Genomic DNA, 24,948 nt, shown 5'->3' with positions numbered 1-24,948 from the left:
AGTCTTTCATTTTTTACAACCGGCATTCATCATTCCCCAATTCAATGAATGCATATTATATAATTATCAGATTTCTGCCACTCAATAAGCTTTGTATTCACGTCTTGTCATTGTATAGTGAGTTATACGGAGGCACACACTGGAGTTGGAGGCAACACGTTTATTTAACGACCCAACATGGCTAACTACATAAACGTACACTGGTTCTACATCTTGTTGATAACTGCACGGTTAACTAGACCACAACGGGGTAACTACATAACCCAGTCAGTCAGTAACACACTGCCTGACCCACGATGCCGAGCGTAACATTGAAGACCGAAGACCGAGGATCGAAGAGACGTAGCACCGACGGGTTCCATTCCAACAGTTCACGTTCATTTATTAGGTATAGCCCTGTGAGCCATTCGGCTCTTGAATCGGGTGCAACCGCAACAAACAAAACACATGAACAAGAAAACATCTTAAAGTGACTATGTTACTATGTGAAAACAGAAAATCTAAGAAAAGGCAGCAAAATATTGCAGAAAAAGCACCGTACACCAACGCTGTGTGCAAAAATCCCAGTGGGATGCAAGTCAAACAACAACCACAGGACCACTTAGAATAAGGCCATCAGTCTAACTCCGTACTACAACAAACAAACATTGACAAACCAAAAAAACTTTTAGAAATCACCAAAATAAAGCCATAAAAGCAATGAAACAGTAATCATAGGAACTGTGACCGAATTTTCACAATAAACGACATAAACAACATGTTCTACCAAACCCTGCAGCGGGGACTGCCTCTTTTTGCTCCTGAACGTGGCCTGGCTCCGCCCTCGGCCATGCTTTCTTCTAGATCCTACTAGAATGCTCTAGCCCATATCACGTGTCCCTCGAGCCCCCTTTGGGCCCCCTGGCTACTCTGCCCCGGCCATGTGCCCTCTCGGGTTCACACAGAGTATCACGTCCTCACTTGCTTGCTCTCCGACCCTCACCAGAACTCTTCCCCCTAGGGCCCGCTTTCATGCCATATCCACTCTGGTGCCAGAGAGAGACTCAAGATGTACATTTCCACTCTTGTGACAGTAGCTGGCGCTAAACACCATAGTGCATCCATATGAGTCACTACATCACCCCCCCCCCCCTTTATAAAACACAGCTGTCCCAGCTGATAACTATTCCCTTAACCATAACAACAACAGCAACAAGAACCAACAACCCCCAAACAAATCCTCCAAAAATTGTAAAAAAAGGTCAATTTGGATGTTTTGGTTATTTTTTCACGAAATTTTTTACATTGTTCTTTTTTTTCGTTCAAAAATTTTCAATATACACCTCAATACAATGTAGCTACTGTTGTGCGTTTGGTAGGTGACAGCCAAGTCAAAGTACCTCTCTGCTAAAATCAGTAATGAGGTCCCTCCCACGCCCCTTCTATCCCTTTACTTATGTTCATCTTCCCTTATCTCCTCCACCCCCATATAAAAACCTACGCTCCAGCTCATGGTTCTTTCCTGGGCGGGGCAAGTGAGCACAATTTTCTCATATACCCGCAACCCAGGAGCAATGAGTTCGGGATTTTGTCCGCAGAGTTTCTGTGCCCCTTCCCCTTGTCATGATCTGTGCTTTGTACCAGAGTCTTGTTAAATAATCTTAGGTTTTTTCGGTAAAGTCACGTAGGTAAAAATTAAAATTAAAATGAATAAAAGTAAAATAAAAAAAATCACGACGTTTCGGAGGCAACACAAGCTTCCGTCTTCAGGTGGAACCGTCACAGCACGACAGCTGTATCAAGTAAATGAGAGATTACAAGAGATACCACTCCGTATATATAATGGTTGAGGGGTGGAGGGCCAGGAACGGCCCACTTTTTATTATTATGGTAAGGTGCGGTTTGAGACTACGGCTAGACTGTATAACAAATGACTGAGCCTTTATTATGGTGAGGTGTGGCTTGAGACTACGGCTAGCCTACATAACAAAATGCTGCAAATGCGACCGAGCCTCTGCCATGTAGATGGTAAAAGCACAAAAGCAGGGCAGGAAGAAACAGCCTCCTGCTATGTTGTTTGATGGGTAAAACTTATAGCAGGAAACCAGTGTGTGAAAAAAGAAGCTAAACCTGGTAAAACAAAACTGGCTGTCTATCAGTAACCTGTACAGAAACTCAAGAATAGTTGTCTGTCAAATAAGATGGTCCAAATAAGTGTAGTTAAATCTTTTTTGCATGGTTAATCACATCTTTGCAATGATTACTCAGTTTGTAACCATCATCACGGTTGAAATTATGTCTGTGTTTGGTTATTTGTATGGCTTCGTGTACAAACCTTTGATGGTAGCCAGGAGGTTTGCAGAGCACCTTGGTCTCGGAAAAGACAATTTCATGAGAGCCCACAGAGTTGTAGCAATGATCGGCAACGGCCGAAGAATCAGTTCTGCCGTGTTTCAGATCTGACTTGTGCTCGCAGACACGATCAGAGACATGACGTTTCGTTTCTCCAATGTAGCAATCACCACAACTGCAACTCAGTTTGTAGACTCCAGGATACTGTAAGTTAGGAACGACATCCTTCACAGATGGAATCAGATCACGGATTTTATGCACTGTACTGAATAGGACTTGGATCTTATGTTTGTTTAGAATTTTGGAGATCTTTTTGGTCACGCCTGCAATGTATGGTAACGTGATAGTTTTGGTCAGAGTTTCATGTGGCTGTTTCTGTATGGTGGGAGAAACAGCTTGGCGGATGGTGCGGTCAGAGTATCCGTTCATCCTGAGGGCCCGATGTACATGTCTTAATTCACCGGCCAGGTGGTGTTGGTCAGAAATGCCATGAGCTCTGTGGTATAGCGTTTTGATGAGATAAATATTTTGAGATGGGTGGTGGTGGAAATCCGGTTTCAAGTAGAAATCTGTGTGGGTGGCTTTCCTGTAGACAGAATGTCCCAAGGATCCGTCAGGTCTCCTCTCAAACAGAATATCTAAGAATGGTAGTTTACCATCTTTCTCCACTTCCATGGTGAATCTGATGGATGGGTGTCTGGAATTGATGTGGTCCAAGAAGTGGTTCAATGCTGAGAGGCCATGTGGCCAAATGACGAAAGTGTCATCCACATACCTCTTCCACAGGGAAGGACTTAGGGTGGATGTCTGGATGGCATCTGATTCAAACTGTTCCATGAACATGTTGGCTATCACTGGTGACAACGGGGTGCCCATAGGGGTACCCTCATTCTGTTTGTAGAAGGTGCCATTCCAGGTAAAATAGGTGTTGGTGAGGCAATGCCTAACCAGCGCAGGTACATCAGAATTCAATCCATGTTGGACCAAGTCCTCAATTATTGTTAATTTTTACCTACGTGACTTTACCGAAAAAACCTGAGAATATGAATCCTTACAGTCACGAAAGCTGCAAATCTAGAATCTTGTTAAATAAATAAACATAATCAGCAATGGGCCAGACTTTATCTCCAATTGAGGCCTTCTGCCAGCAGTGACAATTACACATTCCCGTGGCAGATGCCGGCCTCTCCGTAATACAACCAATTGTGACTTTCCGCAACGTGTGACCTATTTGATCAACCATGGAGGAATGATAGGCTGAGTCAAAGTCTTATTGAGAATTGAACTTGTATATCTTGACTGCAACCAGAATCACTGCAACCTGCACTCATCTTATTTTAATGTTATAATTTCCATCCTTATCTGCCTTCATTAACCGCCTTAGGCATAAAGTTGTGTTCCTCCAACAGATATATTATCTTCTTTAGTGAACGTGTAACATCAAGTAAGCTGTACATGTGGGTGCTCCGACGCGATACATCTCATCACATGACAACATCTACAACCGCTATCAAGAGCACAGTGGTGTGCAATCTGCTACCAACGTGACCACAGTGGGGAGATGTTAACTACGTCGCCTAGTACACAGGAGGTCGTGAGTTTAATCCTAACCCTGACACCTGTATATTTGGAGTTTGTATGTTTTCCTCGTGGGCGAGTGGATATTTCTTTGAGTATTCTGGTTTTTCCCTCCGCATTTAGAAACATGAGCTTATAGTATTTGGCTTCGAGAAACTTGCATGTGATAAGCCACTTCATTGAGTTATCATTTGTGATAGCCAGGTAGCTTCTGAAAAATAGCTCTATAGCTTAGTGTGCTTTACCTGGTAAAATAAAATAAAAATGTTTAGTAATAGTAAATCCTCACGTAGTGCAAAAGTATTTAACAACAGACTGTGCCCTCTGTTCCATGCCAGCCAACCTCAGGCACATTCTCACAGGGTGTAAAACAAGCCTCACCCAAGGACGCTACACTTGGCGTCACAACCAAGTCCTTAAAAACCTTGCGACCGCCCTGGAGGACAAGCAAGCTGCCACCAACTCCCTACCACCCCCAGCAGCATCACACCCCTTACGGACGACCTTTGTCCGCGAAGGGGCTAAACCACCGAAGAGCGGCTCTACACCAATAGAGCGAGACCAGCTGCGCTTGGCCCGCGACTGGAAAATGCTCGCTGACATTGGCCGGCAACTTGTGTTTCCTCCGGAGATTGCAACCACCACCCTAAGACCTGACATGGTGCTCTGGTCCCGTTCGCTCAAGAAGGTCTTCATCATTGAGCTCACAGTACCCTGGGAGGACTCAGTAGATGAGGCTTATGAGCGAAAACATCTGCGCTATGCCGATCTAGCTGCCGAAGCACGGCATCATGGCTGGAACACAGAAGTCCGACCAGTGGAGGTGGGCTGCAGAGGTTTTGTGGCAACATCTACAACCAGACTGCTTAGAGACCTGGGAAGTAAGGGCCAGAGCCAGCGTTCGGCAATCAGAGCTGTATCAGAGGCGGCAGAAGGCAGCAGTCAGTGGCTCTGGATGAAGAGGAAAGACCCCAGCTGGGCCCCGAGGAGGTATGCGGTCAACAATGCTTGACTCAGGGAGGAGGACACCCCTGCCATGCATAGTCCCATGGGATGTTGGCTATCAACAAGGCAACTCCTATGACTAATTGGGAATGGGACGCAAGCGTAGGATTGATCACCCTGTCGCTGGCCGCCTTTGGGGAGGGTGTATAGTGTGAAAGGCCGAAACACCCTAGGAACCAAAGGTTCACTACTGACGATGCGCTCCCCACATTTCACCAGGCTCACTGTTCATGAACTCTTGAAAGTGCTTGCACAAAGGATAGTAACATCTCATCCTGTGTTCTTTGGAATCTGAATATCTAGACTTGTCCAGTGACTGCTGAGAAAGATCAGCTGACAACAGGGGAAAGTCCTTGTGGCGGCACGGAGAGACGGCTGACAGGAGGGAATAGACCCCACTGGGACAGTCATGGGTTAGCTTCCCATTTCTGTAGTTTCCCATGCTTCGCAGTATGTTGGAAACACCCGCTTTAGCTACAGAAAGTCAACATATGAGAATACCCCTAGAGTCTGCGAGAGCGGGGGCGGAAGATGACTCATCGACTGACAACATGGTAACGACTGGACCGGAAACGACTACGAGTAATGAGAGCATAGCACAAGAGAACACCACAGCAACTGTCACAAGTTCCGCTGCAACAGCAGGCCACAAACAGATGCAGGTATGTGTCTGTGGTTGGAGGAAAGTTACATCACACCATGGGTTGAGGATCCACCAGGGGAAGAAGGGGTGTTTGGGTAAATTGAGACAGAGGCCTCGCATTGATTACTTTCTGCGAAAGCGATCAAATAAGTCGAATGATGCACAGCAACTGGACGCAAACCATAGTTTGCAGTGCATCAGTACGACTGTCATGGAGGACGTAAACTCAAGCACCGAAGTAACAACTGAGGTGGAACCAACAACAGGAGTGGAACTCACCCAGCCTCCCAGACCTGCAGTCGAGAGGAGACTACCAGGGCACAGACCGTATGTGAAGTGGCCTGGCGCCAGTGACAAGAAGTTGTGGGAAACAGTGACCCTCGAGAAACTTCGAGGCACAGTGGAGAAGAAGTTGGAGAGGATGGGGGACATCATCTATGAGTACGGGGCAGAAAGCTTTGGAGTGCAAGAGGCAAAAGGCGGGAGAAAGGTTCCAACCCCACCAGTTTTCAGGAGGCAACAAGAAATCAAGCGCCTCGTTCAAGAAAGGAGACAGCTTAAGAAACAGTGGAAGAAAGCCTCGGAAGTGGAAAAGGAGGGCATAGAGGCACTTCAGGCTGACATCAAAACCCGGTTGGCATCCCTCCGTAGAGCAGAGAACCTACGGAAGTGCAGAAGGAAGAAAGAACAAACTAGAACTCGATTCTATAAAGATCCCTTCAAGTTCCTTAAAAGTCTCTTCACGAAGGAAAAAGTGGAGTTCTAAAAACAACAAAGAAAGACCTAGAAGAGCACCTGAGAACAACAAACTTTGACTCAAAGCGACATGAACATCTGGCCATCCCATCAGATATCCCACCCATTGAACCCCCGGAATATCATATTGAGACCAGCCCTCCGACATGGAAAGAGGTGGAAAACACAGTTCGAAGGGCAAGAACAGCATCAGCCCCGGGGCCAAATGGAGTCCCGTACAAAGTGTATAAGAACGCACCAGACGTCCTGAGGTTCCTCTGGAGGCTCATGAGAACAGCTTGGCAAAAGAAGATAATACCCAAAGTGTGGCGTAGGGCAGGCGGGGTCCTGATCCCTAAGGAGAAGGATGCAGTGAACATCAGCCAATTCCGCCCAATCTCTTTACTGAATGTCGAGGGTAAAATCTTCTTTAGGGTCATTGCCCAGAGGATGGCCGAGTACCTGCAAAGCAATGCGTACGTCGATACATCTGTACAGAAGGCAGGAATATCAGGGTTCTCTGGCTGCTTGGAACATTCCAACATGATCTGGCACCAGATCCAAATGGCCAAGGTGGAGAAAAGGGACCTCCATGTAGTCTTCCTCGACGTCACCAATGCATTTGGCTCTGTGCCCCATGAACTCCTGTGGTCTGCCTTCAGATTTTTCCACATACCGGACACCATCACTACCCTGGTGAAGTCGTACTTTCAGGATCTGCAGTTCTGCTTCACCACCTCAGAGTTCACCACCTCATGGCAATGCCTGAATGTAGGTATAATGGCGGGATGTACCATTTCTCCATTGGCATTCATAATGGCAATGGAGGTTATCATCAGATCCTCAAAATGGGTTGCTGGTGGACAGCGAGTCGACTCTGGTTTTCGCCTCCCTTCACTCAGAGCCTACATGGACGACATTACAACATTGACCACCACTGTCCCATGCACAAGGAGACTGCTCAGAAAACTCGAGGAGAACATCAGCTAGGCCCGTATGAAGATTAAACCATCCAAGTCACGCAGCATCTCGATTGTGAAGGGAGTACTCTGTGACCTGAAATTCTTCATCGGAGATGACCAAATCCCAACAGTGTCTGAGCAGGCGGTAAAAAGCCTTGGAAGGTGATATGATGCAAGCCTGAAGGACAAAGACCAGGTGCGCGTTGTGGCCGAAACGTCGTGAGAATTATTTTATTATGTTTTATTTTTATTATTTTATTACTTCCCTTCTACATGACTTTACCGAAAGAACCAAGAAGAAGGTGCCAATTATTATAGTTTCAGCTTTCTGGTAAGTTTAAGATACATTCTCAGAACCAAATTTTACAATCTGATCACGAAGCATCTTAAAAACAGAACCAATAAAGTCAAACTAACCAGGTCAGGTGACAATTACAAAGCATAGCTGAGTAAATTATTCATCACAATATTACCTAAAAAACCTACATCTTAAATCAAGTAAGGGGTCCACATTCACATTCAATATTCGCTTACAATTTTGTCACTTTATATTGCAACAATATATGAAGGGAAGGAACAATTTTTCTTTGGTCACACTACCTCTGGGACACAGCTAGGCCATCTATAAGGTCATTGTAGCACTGCATTTCACAATAAGTGCTAATTAATGTCAGAGACATTTTCCAAAATGACAAAAATACAAATAACAAACTTCCCCTGTGTGCAAACTATACTGTGTACGGAGACATGTTCGTGTTTCCGTTATGGTGTCAAATGCATGGTTCTGCTGGTTTTATTGATAATGCCGTGCTATACCAAATACGCTATTTTTCAATTTCCATTGTTGGCTGAGGATTAACCAACAAAGATGAGTATCACCCAGTGCTCATTTGAACGATGACTCATTGACTTTTCTAACTTGACTAAACCATCATTGGCGTGTCCAATATTGACTCCAATCCATCAATGAACAAAATCACATTGATTTGACTGAACAGTTCTGTAAAACTTTAATAGTTGTTTTGAGTCAGGACAGTTAAAGTTTTCCAGTTTAACACGTAGTATGTTTTCACGACCAATTTTATCCATAATAGATGTTTTTGGGTTAGATCGCATAAATATAAATGTGTCATTAAACACACCACCACCCGACAAAGCCAACTAGTAAGGTTTGTCATGTAAACAAAACATGCCAATTTATTACTAGTACAGCACACCAGTGTGTTGGAGAGTAAACCCACAACATTTACAATTCGAGTACGAGATTTCGCCAGTAATTACAACTAGCATCATCACGCAACAACCAGAGTTATGGAGAAATGCTCCTTTTTATCTTAAATAGAGGGATAAATGTGATGTCATCACTTGTGAGCCAATCGGGTGCGAAGGCCGGTGGGGGGTGTTTAATGTATGCATATAAATGACTTTACTGAAAGGACCAAGAATACCAGATATTAGTTTTTGTATTTTATGTACTGTGCCAAACCTCAATTTGACGTTTTATTTTTACAAAAATCAGACTAGTTTATCAGTTACTCCCGCAATGCATGGTATTTTAATAGTTTGCATAGCTTGATGAGTTTCAACGCTTGTGCTATTTGATTTAATTTTGGCATTCAGTGCCGTGTTGATTTGTGCATCATTGTAACTGTTTAATTGCAACACTTCTTTAACATGTTTAGCCTCACTCCTCAGACGTTCACCATCTGACACTTTATTAGCTCGATGTATGAGCGTCTTAATGAGTATTTCCTTGCAAGGGTGATGGTTTGACTCTGTATTCAGATGGGCATTTTCTTTCGGTAAACGCTGTCTTATTTACCATTTGTGCCGCGCCCGAGCAGAATATCCTAAAATAGGAGAGTTATGTCAATCTATAAGGGCTACTAAACAAAATATATCCTATTATATATTTTCCTTTCAGTCCAGTATTATAGTCAAATTTGTTTATATTATTTGTGCTCGACCACCATTGGCAATGCAGTTTCTTGAAAATTTACTGTTTGAGAAGATGAGAATGCAATGAGTGGGGCATGTGTAGAGAAAAGCAGTGCTTCTGAGACAGCCATTGGATTGATTCCTAGAGGCTGAAGATCAAAGGAGAGACCTCAACCCAGATGGCATGAGACTGTACGAGTGGATTTTCATGGCTGACTATTGACCAGAGGTGGGACAAAGTCATTGTTATGCAAGTCCAAGTCGAGTCGCAAGTCATCAAATTCATGACTCGAGTCTGACTCGAGTCCAAGTCACATGACTCGAGTCCACATCTCATAGGTGGGACAAAGTCATTGTTATGCAAGTCCAAGTCGAGTCGCAAGTCATCAAATTCATGACTCGAGTCTGACTCGAGTCCAAGTCACATGACTCGAGTCCACACCTCTGCTATTGACTGTGGTTGACTATTGAGACAGCCAATGCATTGGTTCCCAGAGGCTGAAGATCAAGGGAGAGACCTCAAATCAGATGGCGTGAGACTTTACGAGCGGACTTTCGTGGCTGACTATTGACTGTGCAGAAACTGAGTGATATAGCAGAAGCAAGGAAGCAAACATCTGAATTGGCTGTTGTGACCTCCTGACAATTTTGTTATAATTACGGTAAGGAATGTTGGTTTTGAACACAGCACACAAAAGGTTAATCCATTGGTTCAGCGTCATAGGGTATTTAAGAGTTAATTCAACAATTCCTAACATATATTTATTGGTGACTATGACAGTCATCAAGTCCTTGGCTCTTGATTGTATGCCATTTGCGTCCTATGGTCTAACACTGTTTGAGACCAATCAGTTTCAAAGACAATGCATATACTACCAGAGCATGTTTTTTTTTGCATGTTCACCACGAATAAATATGCTTCATACAGGCCTGATTCCTTGAAAACAGTATCTGTTTGGTTTTTTAACATCTTAACACCTGTTTTATTGCCAGAAAGGGTAAAACATATTCTTGTAGTGCACAATGTGATAATTTATTTTGAAGTATTGCCACAGCTCTATTTGGACATGTTGTTTGCTATTATACAATTATCTGTTTTTTTTATAATAATAATAATAATGAATTCATACTTTGAAACAAATACATTTCCGAAGACAAACTGCATGTCTCTCATAAGTGGGAATTTCCACAGCAGTGACAAGTGAATTGGAATAGCGTGTGATTACTGTGTTTACTTCCAAGGCTGGGAGCCCTAATGTGTTTTTGGCACAAAGATTACAACTTTCTGAATGTCAAAAAATGACAGAAATTGCTTGATTGAAATTTTGGTGCATTGAGCGCACGGACTTTATCTTGTTGGGTTCGTTGACACGGACATTTAAATTATAAATGCCATTTTTTGGAATAAATACTGAATTTGAGCTTTCTTGCAGCATTGCTCCTAATTAATTTGAAACTATTTACTTCGAGTTGTTAATTGAAATGGCAGATTATCAGCAGGTTGTTTCAATACCATAATTTTTTAAGGACAATTGTGGACTATTTTTTTCACTTTTATATATGTATATATGATTGCTCAGCACATTGTTTTCTGTTTGCTTTTGGCTGTTTTCCTCATTATACAATGTTTTTTGCTTGATCCGACAGTCGGGGAAATTACTTATTTGTGAGACTGTCAGGCATAAATGTCCGACGGCAGGCAGTTTATGTTCCAGTTTGAAATGCTTAAGCTATTTTATGCATCATGAGGTCTCCTGTGTCCATATATCTCCTTGGAAACGTCTCTTTAAATGTTAATGCAGCGCTGTTGGTTGAATCCGTTGCATCTATTAGCGGCCTTTGAAATATATTGATGATATTTATCCCATATTACCATGAGAAGATCGTGCATCTTGTATCAAAGCAGCTTCTTCGCATTTTTTCTGAAGCTCTCACAAATTGTCCAAATAGCTCATAAATACACCCGAGTCCCTCTTTATAATGCAGCACCACGATCCGCTAAGTGGTTTAAAATTATCTCTGCCAGATTTAGTGCAAGGAGACAGCTTTAAAGCTGGATCTCTGCCATTGCCATCACAGTGGAGCAAGCTGAATACATCGGCACTTGAATTGCCGCCATTGGCCATGGCTAAATGTGGAATATGTGCTCATCTCATAGCAGATCACAACATCGCTTGCCCCTGGAGTATAAGTGAAACTATTACACATATGTTATTCGTCTGTCAACCGCATGGGTGAGTGATTTTTATTGCGAATGCCCCTCACAGGATACATAATTCTTACCTTGCTCAGCTGCATCTGTGCAACACGTGCAAGGATACTCAAGGGTCTCTCAGTATTATATCGGAGTTTTAAACCTGTAATAGTGTGCAATGTGCCTTCAATTACTGTAACAGGGTGCCAAACAAAGCAGCATTCATTTAGTTCCATTCATTCATCCGTTCATTTTTTTTATTGTGTTTCCATAAATCTCTGTTCACCAAGGTCCCAGTGCCTGACACCATAACAATAATTGAAGAATTGGTCCAACATGGACCGAACCCGGATGTACCTGCGCTGGTTAGGCACTGCCTCACCAACACTTACTTTACCTGGAATAGTACCTTATACAAACAAAATGAGGATACCCCTATGGGTTCCCCCTTGTCGCCAGTGATAGCCAATGTTTTCATGGAGAAATTTTAATCTGATGCCATCCAGACATCCACCCTTTGTCCTTGCCTGTGGAAGAGATGTGTGGATGACACTTTTGTCATTTGGCCACATGGCCTCCCAGCATTGAACCACTTCCTAGACCACATCAATTCCAGACACCCGTCCATCAAATTCACCATGGAAGTGGAGAAAGATGGCAAGCTGCCATTCTTGGATGTTCTGTTTGAGAGGAGGCCTGATGGCTCTTTGGGACATTTTGTTTACCATAGGGCTCATTGCATCTCTGACCAACACCACCTGGCCAGTGAATTAAAACATGTACATCTGGCCCTCAAGATGAACGGATATTCTGACCGTATTATCCGCCAAGCTGTTTCTCCCACCATACAGAAACAACCACTTGAAACTCTGATCAAAATCATCACGTTGCCATACATAGCAGGCGTTACCAAAAATATTTCCAAAATTCTAAACAAACACAAGATCCAGGTCCGGTTCAATACAGTGCACAAAATCCAGGATCTGATCCCATCCGTGAAGGATGTCATTCCTGACTTGCAGTGCCCCGGTGTTTACAAATTGAGTTGTACCTGCAGTGACTGCTATATCGGGGAGACGAAACGACATATTTCTGACCGAATTCGCCAGCACAAATAAGATTTGAAACACGGCAGAACCAATTCTTCGGCCGTAGCTGATCATTGTTTCAACACAGTTGGTTCCCATGACATTGTTTTCTCCGATACCAAATTACTCTGCAAACCTCCCAGATACTACCAGACATTTGTCCATGAAGCTATCCAGATATACAAACATAGACACAACTTCAACCGAGAGGATGGTTTCAAATTGAGCAATCATTGGAAAGATGTCATCAACCAAGTCAAACTTTAGCTGCCTTTTAATTGTACAGCCATTCATATTTCTTACAGTTTTCTATTCCCAGCTTGATTAGCCCATTTTTTAACCAAGTTAAACCTAAGTTAAACCTAAGTTAAACTTTAGCAGCCTTATAGTTTACTGCAATATAATGCAAGGTAACCAGATTGTCAGCCTAAATACTGCCTTTTGTTTAGTTGTCCCCCTTTTTTAACCACTTACCATCGTCTACACACAACGCCCTCCCTAAACCCCCTGCAGCATAACAAAAGGAGGCTTAAGTTAACCCTCCCCCACGGCCCATCCTGGCCCCTCCCCCCCCTTAACCTGTATATAGTCTCGTATTTCTTAGAGTTCTCTCTACTTCATACAGTAATTTTGCTGTGACGGTGCCACCTGAAGACGGAAGCTTGTGTTGCCTCCGAAACGTCGTGATTTAATATAATTTTATTTACTTTTTTACCTACGTGACTTTACCGAAAAAAACACAAAGAGTATGGACCCTTGCAGGCACGAAAACTTCAAATCTAGAATCAAATCTAGAATTTCCATAAATCACCCTAAAATTTCACCAATATGCAAACGGCCATGGTTCAGAGCTACCGTGCAACCCTCTCCTACCCGCAATGATGTGCGGGTTAAATTGGTGAATCAAATTATTCACATTTATCGATGAAAATCCGTGCAGTTAGGCACCCGAGTCGGGAATTAACCCTAGGCACTTTTTATTGTGAGGCAAAAGCATCACCTTTGTGCTACCCTACCACCCAAAGGCATCTAGACACAGAACAAATGCACAGTAAACCAGACAATACCGTCTGAAACACTCTCATTTCCAATATTAGGAAGCCGCTAGAGCTATGTACTTTTAAATCTGGAATGAAAACGAATTTCTTTAAAACGTATTTTTGTGTTTTATTTTGTTTGCCTTCCCCCCCACGCCTCCAATAAGCGCGGTTGACAACGAAGGATGTGAAAGAAGTTCAGCATACATACGGAGGTTGTATGAAATAGTAAAATGCTTCACCCTTTCTCTTGATGCTCGTAGTGCACAGCCGGGATACGGTTGGGCATAATCGGCACTCGTAAACCTCCCATCGCCTTCCAAAAAATAGCTTCTGCTATGACAACCTTGCCAAGGAAAGACGGAGACGAGAGACAACGTTGACAAGTTTAGCTCATTATGAGGACAGGCAGTGGCATTGCTTTTAACATTCCACTTAGCACTAAGCACCATATGTTCTGCATAAGGAGCTTTGCAAGCACAGACATTTCCGTAATTCCATGTTAATTATATTTTGTTGGACTACGAGGCAGTGAACGTTTTCTCAATGAGTGCAATCATGCAGCAATGGCACTACAAGTGGTGGCGCCTTAACACCTCCTGTTTTGTTGCCAAAAAGGGTGAAACCTATTGATATTTTTATTATCATTTTGAATACTGGAAAAATATCCTATAGATATAACTGCTCAACCCGAGCTATAAGTGTTCTGATACTTGCATTGCTTTTGGCGTTCTCTGGTCTAACACTGGTGAGACAAGGCCATGAAGAAGGCTGTCTGGTCTAGGCCAATCAATTTCAAATAAATCTCTGCGATCCTAAAAAACGCTAAGACACCTCTTAGCAACATCCGTAAGGATGAGCGCTTTGAGCTTTCTCAACTAAAAAAAGAGATGACATAGTCATCCTCTCAGTCGACAAGGGCAATGTCGCTGTCATCATGGACAAAACCACGTACAACAACAACATTCAGGACCTTAATGATGGTAGCTAATCCAAAATCAATAGAGATCCCACCAACTGCCTGGTTACAAAAACCAACAATATCATCACTGATTCGACATCTTTAATCGAACCAACCAAGCGGCTTTCCCTAAAACCCCCTGCTGCTCGACCACCCAGATTTTATGGCTTACCAAAAATGTATAAAAAAGGTACACAACTTCGGCTTATCGTCTCCACCATTGACTCGCCCACCTACATACTGGCCCAATTTCTGTCTGAGACCTTACAGCCATTCACTGGTAAGACCACCTCAGCTGTAGTTAACTCAGCTCACTTGGTATCGTTAATTAAGGACATCTCGCTATCTCCAGGTGATTTGCTTGTTAGTTTCTATGTAGTATCTTTGTTTACCAAAGTTCCTGTTCCTGACACTATTACAATCATTTGAAGATTTGGTCCAACAAGGACTGAATGCTGATGTACGGGCCCTGGATAGACACTGCCTCACCAACACTTTCTTCACCTGGAATGGAACATTCTACAAACAAGTTGGAGGTACCCCAATGGGTTCTCCCTTATATCCAGTTGTAGCCAATATTTTCATGGAAAAAATTGAGAAAGATGCCATCCAGGCATCCAACCTACGTCCTTACTTTCGGAAGAGGTACGTAGATGACACGTTCGTCATCTGGCCACATGGCCTACCAGCTCTGGACCAATCCTTCAACCACATCAATTCCATACACCCAGCCATCACATTCATCATGGAGGTGAAAAAGGATGGCAAGTTACCATTCTTGGATGCTTTAATCGAAAAGAGACCAGATGGCTCAATGGGACACTCTGTCTACAGGAAAGTCACCCATATGAATGCATACCTAAAACCTGACTCCCACCACCCTCCATCTCAGAAGAATTCACCCATCAAAACTCTACACCATAGAGCTCGATGTATTTCTGACCATCACCACCTAGCCAGTGAAATGGAACACGTACACCAAGCCCTCAAGATGAATTGATATTCAAACTACACAATCCATAAAGCTATCACCTCAACCGTTGGGAAAGAACCATCTAAGGAACCAATCAAAACCATCACCTTGCGATACATAGCATGCATCACCAAAAATATTTCCAAGATCATGAATAAACACAAGATCCAGGTTCGATTCAACACAGTACATACAATGTGTGATCTGATCCCATCTGTGAAGGATGTGATCCCTGACATGCAATACCCCGGCGTCTACAACTAAGCTGTGTCTGCGGCAGTAGTTACATTGGGGAAACTAAGCGACATGTCTCGGACCGTGTTCGTGAACATAAGGCAGATCTGAAACACGGTAGGACCAATACCTCAGCCGTGGCTGATCATTGTTTTAATGCTGTGGGAACACACGAAATTTATTTTTCCAAGAAGAAGGTACTCTGCAAACCCACTGGCTATCAGCAAAAATTCGTTCATGAAGCCATCCAGATATATAAACACAGACACAATTTCAACCGAGAAGATGGGTACAAACTGAGCAATCATTGGAAGGACGTTATTAACCAGGTTAAGTCATAACTGGCTGTGATGTTTCGTAGATATTTTCGACTTTCTGGTGTTACATTAACAGGTTAAATGTCTTTACATTAACAGATTAAATGTCTCACAAACACAGCCACCGTTGCTCGTTTTCCTTGATGTGGCGGTGGCTCTACGACCTTACATTGACATTCTATATCTCACAATACAAGGGCCACCTCCACAGCTTCGTCGTCGTGGAGGTTGCCCAGCTCTCTCCGATCTCACATTTACACGCATATTTCATCACTAGCCCCGCCCACTTTGCTTATACACAATACAATGGCCACCCCCACAGCTTCGTCATCGTGGAAGTTGCCCAGCTCTCTCCGATCTTACATTTAAATGCAAAGTTCATCACTAGACACGCCCACTTCGCTTATACACAATACAATGGCCACCCCCGCAGCGTCGTCATTGTGGAGGATTGCCCAGCTCTCTCTGATCTTACATGCAAATTTCTTCACTAGCCCTGCCCACTTCACTTATGACCCTTGAGCTACACCCATCTCAAACCTTTATAACATCCTGCCTCAGCAGCTCTTTCACTATTTTTTCACCTGATGATGATTGCTTGCGTTGTGATCGAAACGTCGTGATATTTTTTATTATTATTTTTCTATCTATGTGCCTTTACCGAAAGATCCAAAGAAAATGCATATATTATCAGAGCATATTTGTGTGCATGTTTTGACACATGTATGTGGGGTTAATGCAGATTTGATTACGTGCAAAGGGTATGTATTTGGTGTTTGAACATCTTAACACCTGTTGTATTGGTAGAAATGGTAAACCCTACTCTTATTTTTCATCATAGTGGTAGCATCATTCGCAAGTCGCACGTAAACATATATTCAGCATTGCAGCACAGATACCATCAACACTTGCTCTTTCAAAATATATTTTATGCTGATCGAGGAAATGACTTTATATTGCCAGAACTGCGACTTGATGGATGTATCAGGCTTAAGATGGTGTGAAATAAGTTCAACATACGTACATACACACAACTCATAAGGTGTTAGAGGGAGATATCTGAGTGCTTGTGCGTGCGTGTGTACGCAGTGAGGGCCTAACAAAGCCGGTACTGCCATACCAGCCTTCCAAACTAAGAGAGGACCCCAATCCCTTGCTTATAATTGGGACAATGGCGACAAGCAATAAATAAAATAAAAATGTAAGGGAATCTAATGGTTCTTTCCGTAAAGTCACGCAGAAAAGAAATTAAATTAAATAATAATAGAATACGACGTTTCGATTGCAACACAAGCAACCATCATCAGGTACAAATGAATGAGAAAACAAACATAGTAAACTTGGAAATATAATGCAATACAACACAGAGAGTCGGCCAACACAACAGTCAACACCCCACCTGGTTGATTATGTTCTTCCAAAGATTGCTAAATTTGAGAGAGAGACAAAACACAGACACGGAGACACACAGACAGACACACAAGCAGAGAGAGACTCACACAGAGACAAACAGAGAGAGACACACACATAGACACACACATAGGTACACAGAAAGACAACGTCTCTGTGTCGAGGCAGAAACCAAAGAGTAATTCCTGCAGTCACGAAAGCTTCAAATCTAGTTTGGGAATCGAATGGTAAACACTAAATGTAGGGAACATGGAAATATGTTGTGGTTAATAGCTTAGTCTTCTATTTGTTTTATGAAATATAATTTTATGTGGTCTTTGTCTCCAATAAAACATGGACAAAAGCAGTGTTTATTGAAATTATAACATTAGTTACAATCTAGGCTTTGGTAAAGTGGCTAGCTTGGACAATGCTGATGAGAGACGGGAAGGTGACCCGAAGACAACATTACGTACCAAGGCATCGAATTTCTCTGGACATGGTTGTGTGGATGCATATACATGATATATATGGTCTTGGAGCAAGCACTGTTAGAGATAACTTAGCACACAAAAGGGGGGGGGGGGGGTGGTGATTGTAGCCGCGACCATGGTCAGTTATCTCTCTCTCATCAGTGACTCCCCGCCCCGCTCCCACGTGGACACACTTCACTAGGTACGTTTTTTTAGCTAGATTGACCCAGAGGAGGGCCAGGCAAGACTCCGATACCAAGTGCTACTTGGGAGCAAATCGTTCTCGAATTTAGAAGCGAATGGTTATCACTTGCAATCCAGAGGTCATTCAGTTCAATATCCCGCCGTGGCAGTTGAGACAACGGTGTCAGTTTCTTAAAATCCCCTCCACTGCCTCTTCCGACCGAGCAGCACTCGCCGTGCATTGGTTTCCGGTTGCCAAACGGACACATTATAACACAACAAGCGCTTGCCACAAATGAACCACAATACCTTGCTGATCTCGTCAAGGAAAATAAATCGTCACGCAAAAGCTGGTCATCCTCGCAGGAGCGGCTTATGGCTCGCCATCAAACAAAAATGTTCACCGCATCATGCGCTTTCAGACGTGCTTCTGTGGCCGTCTGGAACGCTCTTCTAACATTAGGAAGCCACTGGAGCTATGGACTTTCAATCTAAGTTTGAAAATAATTTCTTTAGAACTGCATTTTGTGTTTAGTTTGTTGTCCTTCCTCTGCACCTCTGATAAGCACATTTGGATACATACGGTGCAAAAGTAGTTAAAAATACGTCTATTAAAAGGAGCTTCATAGCTCATCTGATTCCTCTAGGATAAATACATCTTCTGATTATGAAATGGATACGCAGCATTTAGTGCATCAGCAGGTCGTGTATTGTCGTGTAAACTGTGGTTATTCCCGTTTTTTAAGACGTATGTCCAGCATGGAAGGGTAGGCCAAATACCCTCTGTCAACAGTGATGTCAACAAGCAATTGAAAGGCTGCACCATTACCGTTTTAGGTCATGGCCCATAGTGCTTGTTTTTGTTGTTTCTGTTTTGTGGAATGTATCTTGTCGAGCATTTTCCATTGCCCCATTTTTTTGTTCTGCAGAATTTCTCAGGTCTCCCATACAAATGAGACCTCTCACATTGGGCTCTTGGCTGGTTATTTCTATATTATGCATAACACATATCATTATAAACGTAACATTTCAGGGCTCACTTTCGATTTTTTTTAAAATTTTAAATATCCATAGAACGTTCATGTCAAGAATGTATTTTTTACACTTTGACCGCACTTGATATACAATGCATGATGGTCTACGCTTCCACTCCCCCACTTACCCATTTATTCCAAACACTGACACAACCAAGGCATGGGAATAAGTGGAACCTCTTCGCATTGTAATGGGCAACTGATATGATAACATGACCCCGCTCTTCTGTTTAAAATTGCATTGCAAAGGGTCACGATGTATATGAGCCACCTGTCACACCACTGTTGCACATCTGTCAGTGCTGCAGCAGAAATATTTTGAAGAAGGGGAGCCCCCACCTGGGAAGAACCTATTTACTACCAACACGGTATTCTGCTTCCTAAAGGAGCCTGGGGCCAATCTATTGCAACAATAATAATGCAAATTCCTGCACAGCAACCTCGATCCTGGCCATGCTCTTGATTTCTCTTGTCCGTCTACTGTGACAGATTGACGGGAGATATTTTAAAATGGGACGCTATAAAACGTGCAGTTTTTGTCGCAATGCCACTGAGTAGGTTTCCACGGTTGCGCTGTGTGCTCGGGGGCTCTACCACGTGCTGTCCAGCGCGATGACCGACGTTTAGCTCCACGTGCTGGAAGCTTCTTCGGAAAGCGCATTTAATTCCTGATAAAGCTCAAAGCGCACAAAGCGAAACGTTGGACATCTATTTCATCAAGTACCTGGAGCTTTGCAATGCTTTGCAAAATTTATTTGATGCATTAGTAATTTATTTAGATCCATTCGACACATTTTAGTTTGCACAACATGACAGTATAAATGCTTCTCTAGACACTGTATTTATTTAATCTAATATCACAAATAAGGCAAAGTAATGATCAAATGTGTAATTTACTTTATATGTGAAAAATACATCTATGTATGTGGTCCAGTCAAATTGTTATTTATAACATCCGTATCCAAGTTTGGCTGGGGTGGAGCAGCGGTGCAGTGGTTAGCACACTGTAGTATGGATTTGGCGACAGGATGTTAGGATGCCATTGTATTGAGGAACTTACTGCTGTGTTATCTCGGTGGGGTCTGGGACCGTTGTGTTGTTGTGTTTTGGTTGTTTTTGCTGCCTTGTCAAATTTGTATAAATCGGACTTATATAATTAATGATATATATATAGTGACTCGCTTACTATGTTCTCTATTTTGCACTGATGTATTTTTTTTTATCGTTGTCTTGTTTTCTGTTGTAACTTTGCTTACCCCATGCCCCGTACAGGACACCTGTGAAAAAGAGCATCATGGCTCATCGGATTCCTCCTACAGTCTAAATAAAGATTCTGATTCTGAATTGCTGACCATGGCTAACATGAGTCACGAGTATCCCTCCCACTCTTTTACCAACCTCCACTCTGCAGCAGAGTCAAATATGGCCAAGCCGTCCCCATGACTGACATAGCATGGGGTGGCCCTCAACCAGCAGTGAATTGACAGGCTGGAAATTCGTTTTATTTTTCCATTATAAGGACTCAAAGCGAAAACAACCAAGGGCATCATAGAAATGTTCTTGTGTTGTGCTCATTCAATCTTAGGCATATGAATAATATCACTGGAGTTGCAACATGCATTTTAATATAGGCTTGGTGTGACCCTGCACTACTGTCATGATTACCCCCAATTCCCAGCTACCCGAAAAATAATATAATCCGCGTTTATTATGTGGTGTAAAAAGACACAGACATACATGCCCCGTATAGCCTTGATAGATTTTTGAGGAAAGTACATTTAGTGAGCACCTATGAAGGCCGGGCACTGCACAAAAGGGGGGTGGGTGGCCAGCACCCCACTCGGCCGCTTTTGTCTCACAAGTGGCGATGTTTACACATGACACACGATACTCGCTTAAGGCTGAGTCGACCTAGGGGAGGCCCAGGACCGGTTCAGATAATCATCACTGGCGTTGGCCGTGAGCGGGAATCGAATTCGTGTCGCTGGGTTCGTAGCGCAGCGCGCTAACTGCGACACCACCGCTCCCCATATTATAATACGGTGCACACAAACACGCACAACCACGCACGTGTGCGGCGCGTGATTGACGCGGTGTATGTCGAGGAATGCTCTGCTTCCTCGAGTAAGTGAAGGTCATGCTCGGCAGGTATTTTCTCGGTGCTCAGCTTGTCATCGGAGAGCATGTCGCTGGCCGCCGAGCTCCCCAAGGTGTCGTACGTGAAAGCCATCGACATCTGGCTCATCATGTGCCTGGTCTTCACGTTCGCCTCCCTCGTCGAGTACGCCATTGTGCAGGTCAGCGCGAGCAATGCCAGTCTCCCTCATCGGCCTCCCTCCCTCCCCTCCCTCTCTGAAAGGAATGGACGACCCAAATAAAAAAAGAGCAATTAGATGAAACTGAGCTCCTGTTTGCATAAATTTCACATTCCTATAGCAGGGGAAATCTATCCATGAGACAACCACTATTGACTTCTGCAACAAAGTGGTAGTTATTATAATGACCCCAAAGGCATGATGGGCGAAGGCAACCCCCAAGCAGAGTTTGAACTCGCAACCTTCCGATTCCGAGCCAATTGCTCTACCAATGAGCCACCTCTCTGATCCGATATAAAACAAGTGGACATTATTTTGTTTAAATAATTAAACGGGTGATGGCGTTTGTTTCATTGTCGAAATTAAGTGACATTTAATGTATCAAGTATTGGACCTTGCAAATACTTATTATCTCATGAGAATGTGTTTAAATTCAGGGTTATTGCCTGTTAAGCCATACAGGGTATGGCCTATCAAATCAATGCTGCTATCTAACTCGATGCTATAAGCAAAAGTCAACTATAAACCCTGCGAGCATTCAAACTTAATTGCAACTAAATTACCTTTCCGTTTTGATATTGCACAGCCTGCTTTGTGCCTTGTTTAAAACATGCTACGATAATTATATTGATCCCGAATACCCATTGTTAAGTGTATTGGTAATTGTATTGAAGTGATGATGACGTAATGTGTGCTGGTGCTCGGCGGATCTTTTATATTCACGATCATGAGAGGCGACGGCAGCTTTGGGAGGCTTACATCCGGCAGTGGATAGACCATGGCTGATGATGAAGTAGATTCAATGTAATTCTGTTGTGCTAAGTAACACACACTTTCTTGTTGATGAATTAGCTTATCTATTGTCCATAATCGATTGTATCAACGTATCATTATTTGGACACTGAATCCCTCTATGCTAACGTGACAATGAAATTGGTTACTGTGAGAACAAATCTCATGTTTCTCTATCCCAGCTCCCGGCTTGAATACAGGGTGGCAACACAACTACACCAATTAATTGACAACGCATTCAGTGATCACACTGTGCATTCTGACATCGCTGAAAATCATGGAGACCAGAATCTATTTTTGGAGCCCCATCGTCTTTGTGTAGAACATATTAGAGGTTGCAAGGATCGTGTTACTGTGAATTTATAATTGAATTCATAACAGCAGGGTTGAATTTCTAAATATGGGAAATATTTTTCAATCTCCCCTTCATTTCTGACGTCCAATCACCTTGGTCCCTCATTTATATCTCATTTGCCCCTGTATGACATAATTGTGAGTTCAATATGACATAATCCCCTCACACATGTCACTAAACACGATGCATTGTTGTCCATTACCAACAATTACCTTGCTGATCTCATCAAGGAGCATTCTCCGGTCATCCTCGCGGCGGATTTTAGCTAGCCATCGAACAAAGACGGTCACTGCATCGCCCTTTCAGATGCGCTTCTGTGGCCGTCTGGAACGCTTTTTCTCTTGATATTCGGAAGCCACTGGAGCTTTGCACTTTACAATTTCGATTGAAAACTCATTTGTTTACAACTGCGTTTTGTGTTTAGTTTGTTGTCCTTCCCCTGCACCTTCGATTAGCACGGTTGGTTATGTACAGTGTATGCATATTGAACTTCTTTCACATACTGTCTTGAATCCAGAAACTTGAATTCAATACCTGGCCATGGCTACCATCGGTCTGTGAATGATAACTGAATTGGTTCTCGGCCCTCACCTTCACCAAACCACAGGGCGTGGTGAGGCCTTTATTCAGTAGTCAAAGGGAGGTCTCTAAATTGATATTAATGACATTGTGAACAAAGTGATAAGTGGACACGTGCACTTTTCATATTTAACGTTAACCATTCTGACTGAGCCTCGTTAACGAGCACATGTACGCAGGGTGTGTATGAACACACGTGCACAGGGAAATAAGTTCAACATACAATTGTAGCTAATAGCACAGCCCACATTAGCTGTATAATTATCCTTTATAGGCTTATGAACACCGGACTTAAATTTGCGTTATGTCCTTGCGCATAAAAAACAACAACAAAGGCAGAGTTTTAATAAACCGATGTGTTTTTTTTGTGTTGTACCTTGGGTTGGTCAGCATGTCCAACGTTTCTCTCCAGGTGCTGGGAGCTCCCTTAGGCACTTAATAAGTTCTTGAAGGAGCTCTCAAGCAGAGTTAAACTAGACACAACCGTGAAAAAACCCACGCAGTGGCATTGGAGTCTTCAGCCTCATTTGTGGCGGCAATGTGCAAACACAGGCAGCCATAGTTCACCTTAACCGTGAAATAATTCGTGAGACATGAACTGCTTCACTGCATTCCATGCACCATTCATGAATTAACGCATCACTATTCTTCTGCCGCCATTATTTCTCCAGTTATTGCTCTCCAGAGATCGTTAATGCGTGTTAATTTACTCATATAAAACTATCACAAGCGTGTTCATCTCACCCCGCTTTAATATTCAAATTACTAGTGCACGGACGCTTTATGCTACTAGAACTACTCGCAATGCCAGTAAGTATTTTGCCACACACTTCTACATCGTGTAACGCATTCCCTATGTATATTTCTCCAAAAATGAAAAATCTGCAGTGATTGAAAAAACTATTCTACGTATAGTTGTTTAATATATCTGTGCCATAGTCTAGACGTTACTCTTTAGGGCCTTTCGATAATATACTAAAAAAAGTCTGTTCTGCTTTACTAATATCACTTGCATTCTGTTTATTTGATTTGAATAATACGCTTCACTCTTAATTAGCTACTTGCTACACAATTGCTCTGTCAGTCCTGCTCAGTTGATGAATGCAGTGTCAAAAGCACAAATGTGATCAATACATGGTTTGCTTTGACCAGGAGTCAAAACTCAATTTGTCTGGATTGAGTTAAGCATCCTAGCTGCTATTCGACATGAGTGCCATTCCTACTTAGAGTATACTTCGATTTGAAAATGTAAAACACCAAAGCATCTGCATCTCAAGACACTGAACAAAACACCGAGATGTACATATCATTGGGAGAGAGGAGATTATGCAAAGTGTATGTTTTAAAATAATAGACAGTCATAGGCTAGAGGAGAAGATATAGTTCTTTAGCCTGGATTTCAACAGGGGATGGAGCCAGTTGACATCACAGATAATCGCTTGGTGGAGTTCCAGACCATGTGGACAGCAGGGGAAAAAGAGTGACCTCCCACTGAGCGAAGAGTGACTGGGGGGCTTTGACAGAAATCCTTGCTTCTGGGGCAACGAGGCAGGAGGAAATTAGTACAATGCAATTAAAGGGGAGGAAAATGTTGGGGCAAGTCCATGGAGGATCTTGAAGATGGTAAAAGTGAGATACTCATTTTTTCTATTCATATTCTCTACACACGTGTAGGAAGTGGTTGCAAAGTGGCTGGTGCATTGAGTTGCAGACCCGATGCTCTGAGCTCAGTTGCTGGCCGTCAAAACGATTTGCACTTCTTATCATAACCTGGTCTTCTATTGTCACCTAAAATTTTGAAATAACTTAGTGGAGTCTCTGTGAATATCAGG

General features: G+C 42.9%; 1 protein-coding gene across 1 annotated transcript in view; it reads left to right on the top strand.

Moving 5' to 3' along the window:
* Positions 1–24,948, top strand: part of GLRB (glycine receptor beta) — a 197,276-nt gene that overhangs the window by 117,539 nt on the left and 54,789 nt on the right. Inside the window, exon 9 of the mRNA XM_078600829.1 lies at positions 21,224–21,372. Coding sequence (XP_078456955.1) covers positions 21,224–21,372 — 149 coding nt within the window. The remainder of the gene's footprint in view (positions 1–21,223; positions 21,373–24,948) is intronic.

The sequence above is a fragment of the Lampetra planeri genome, chromosome 15, assembly GCF_965212315.1.
Source record: "Lampetra planeri chromosome 15, kcLamPlan1.2.h2, whole genome shotgun sequence".
Taxonomy (NCBI): domain Eukaryota; kingdom Metazoa; phylum Chordata; class Hyperoartia; order Petromyzontiformes; family Petromyzontidae; genus Lampetra; species Lampetra planeri.
Note: the sequence above shows the minus strand (reverse complement) of the source record. Positions and strands in the feature narration are given on the sequence as shown.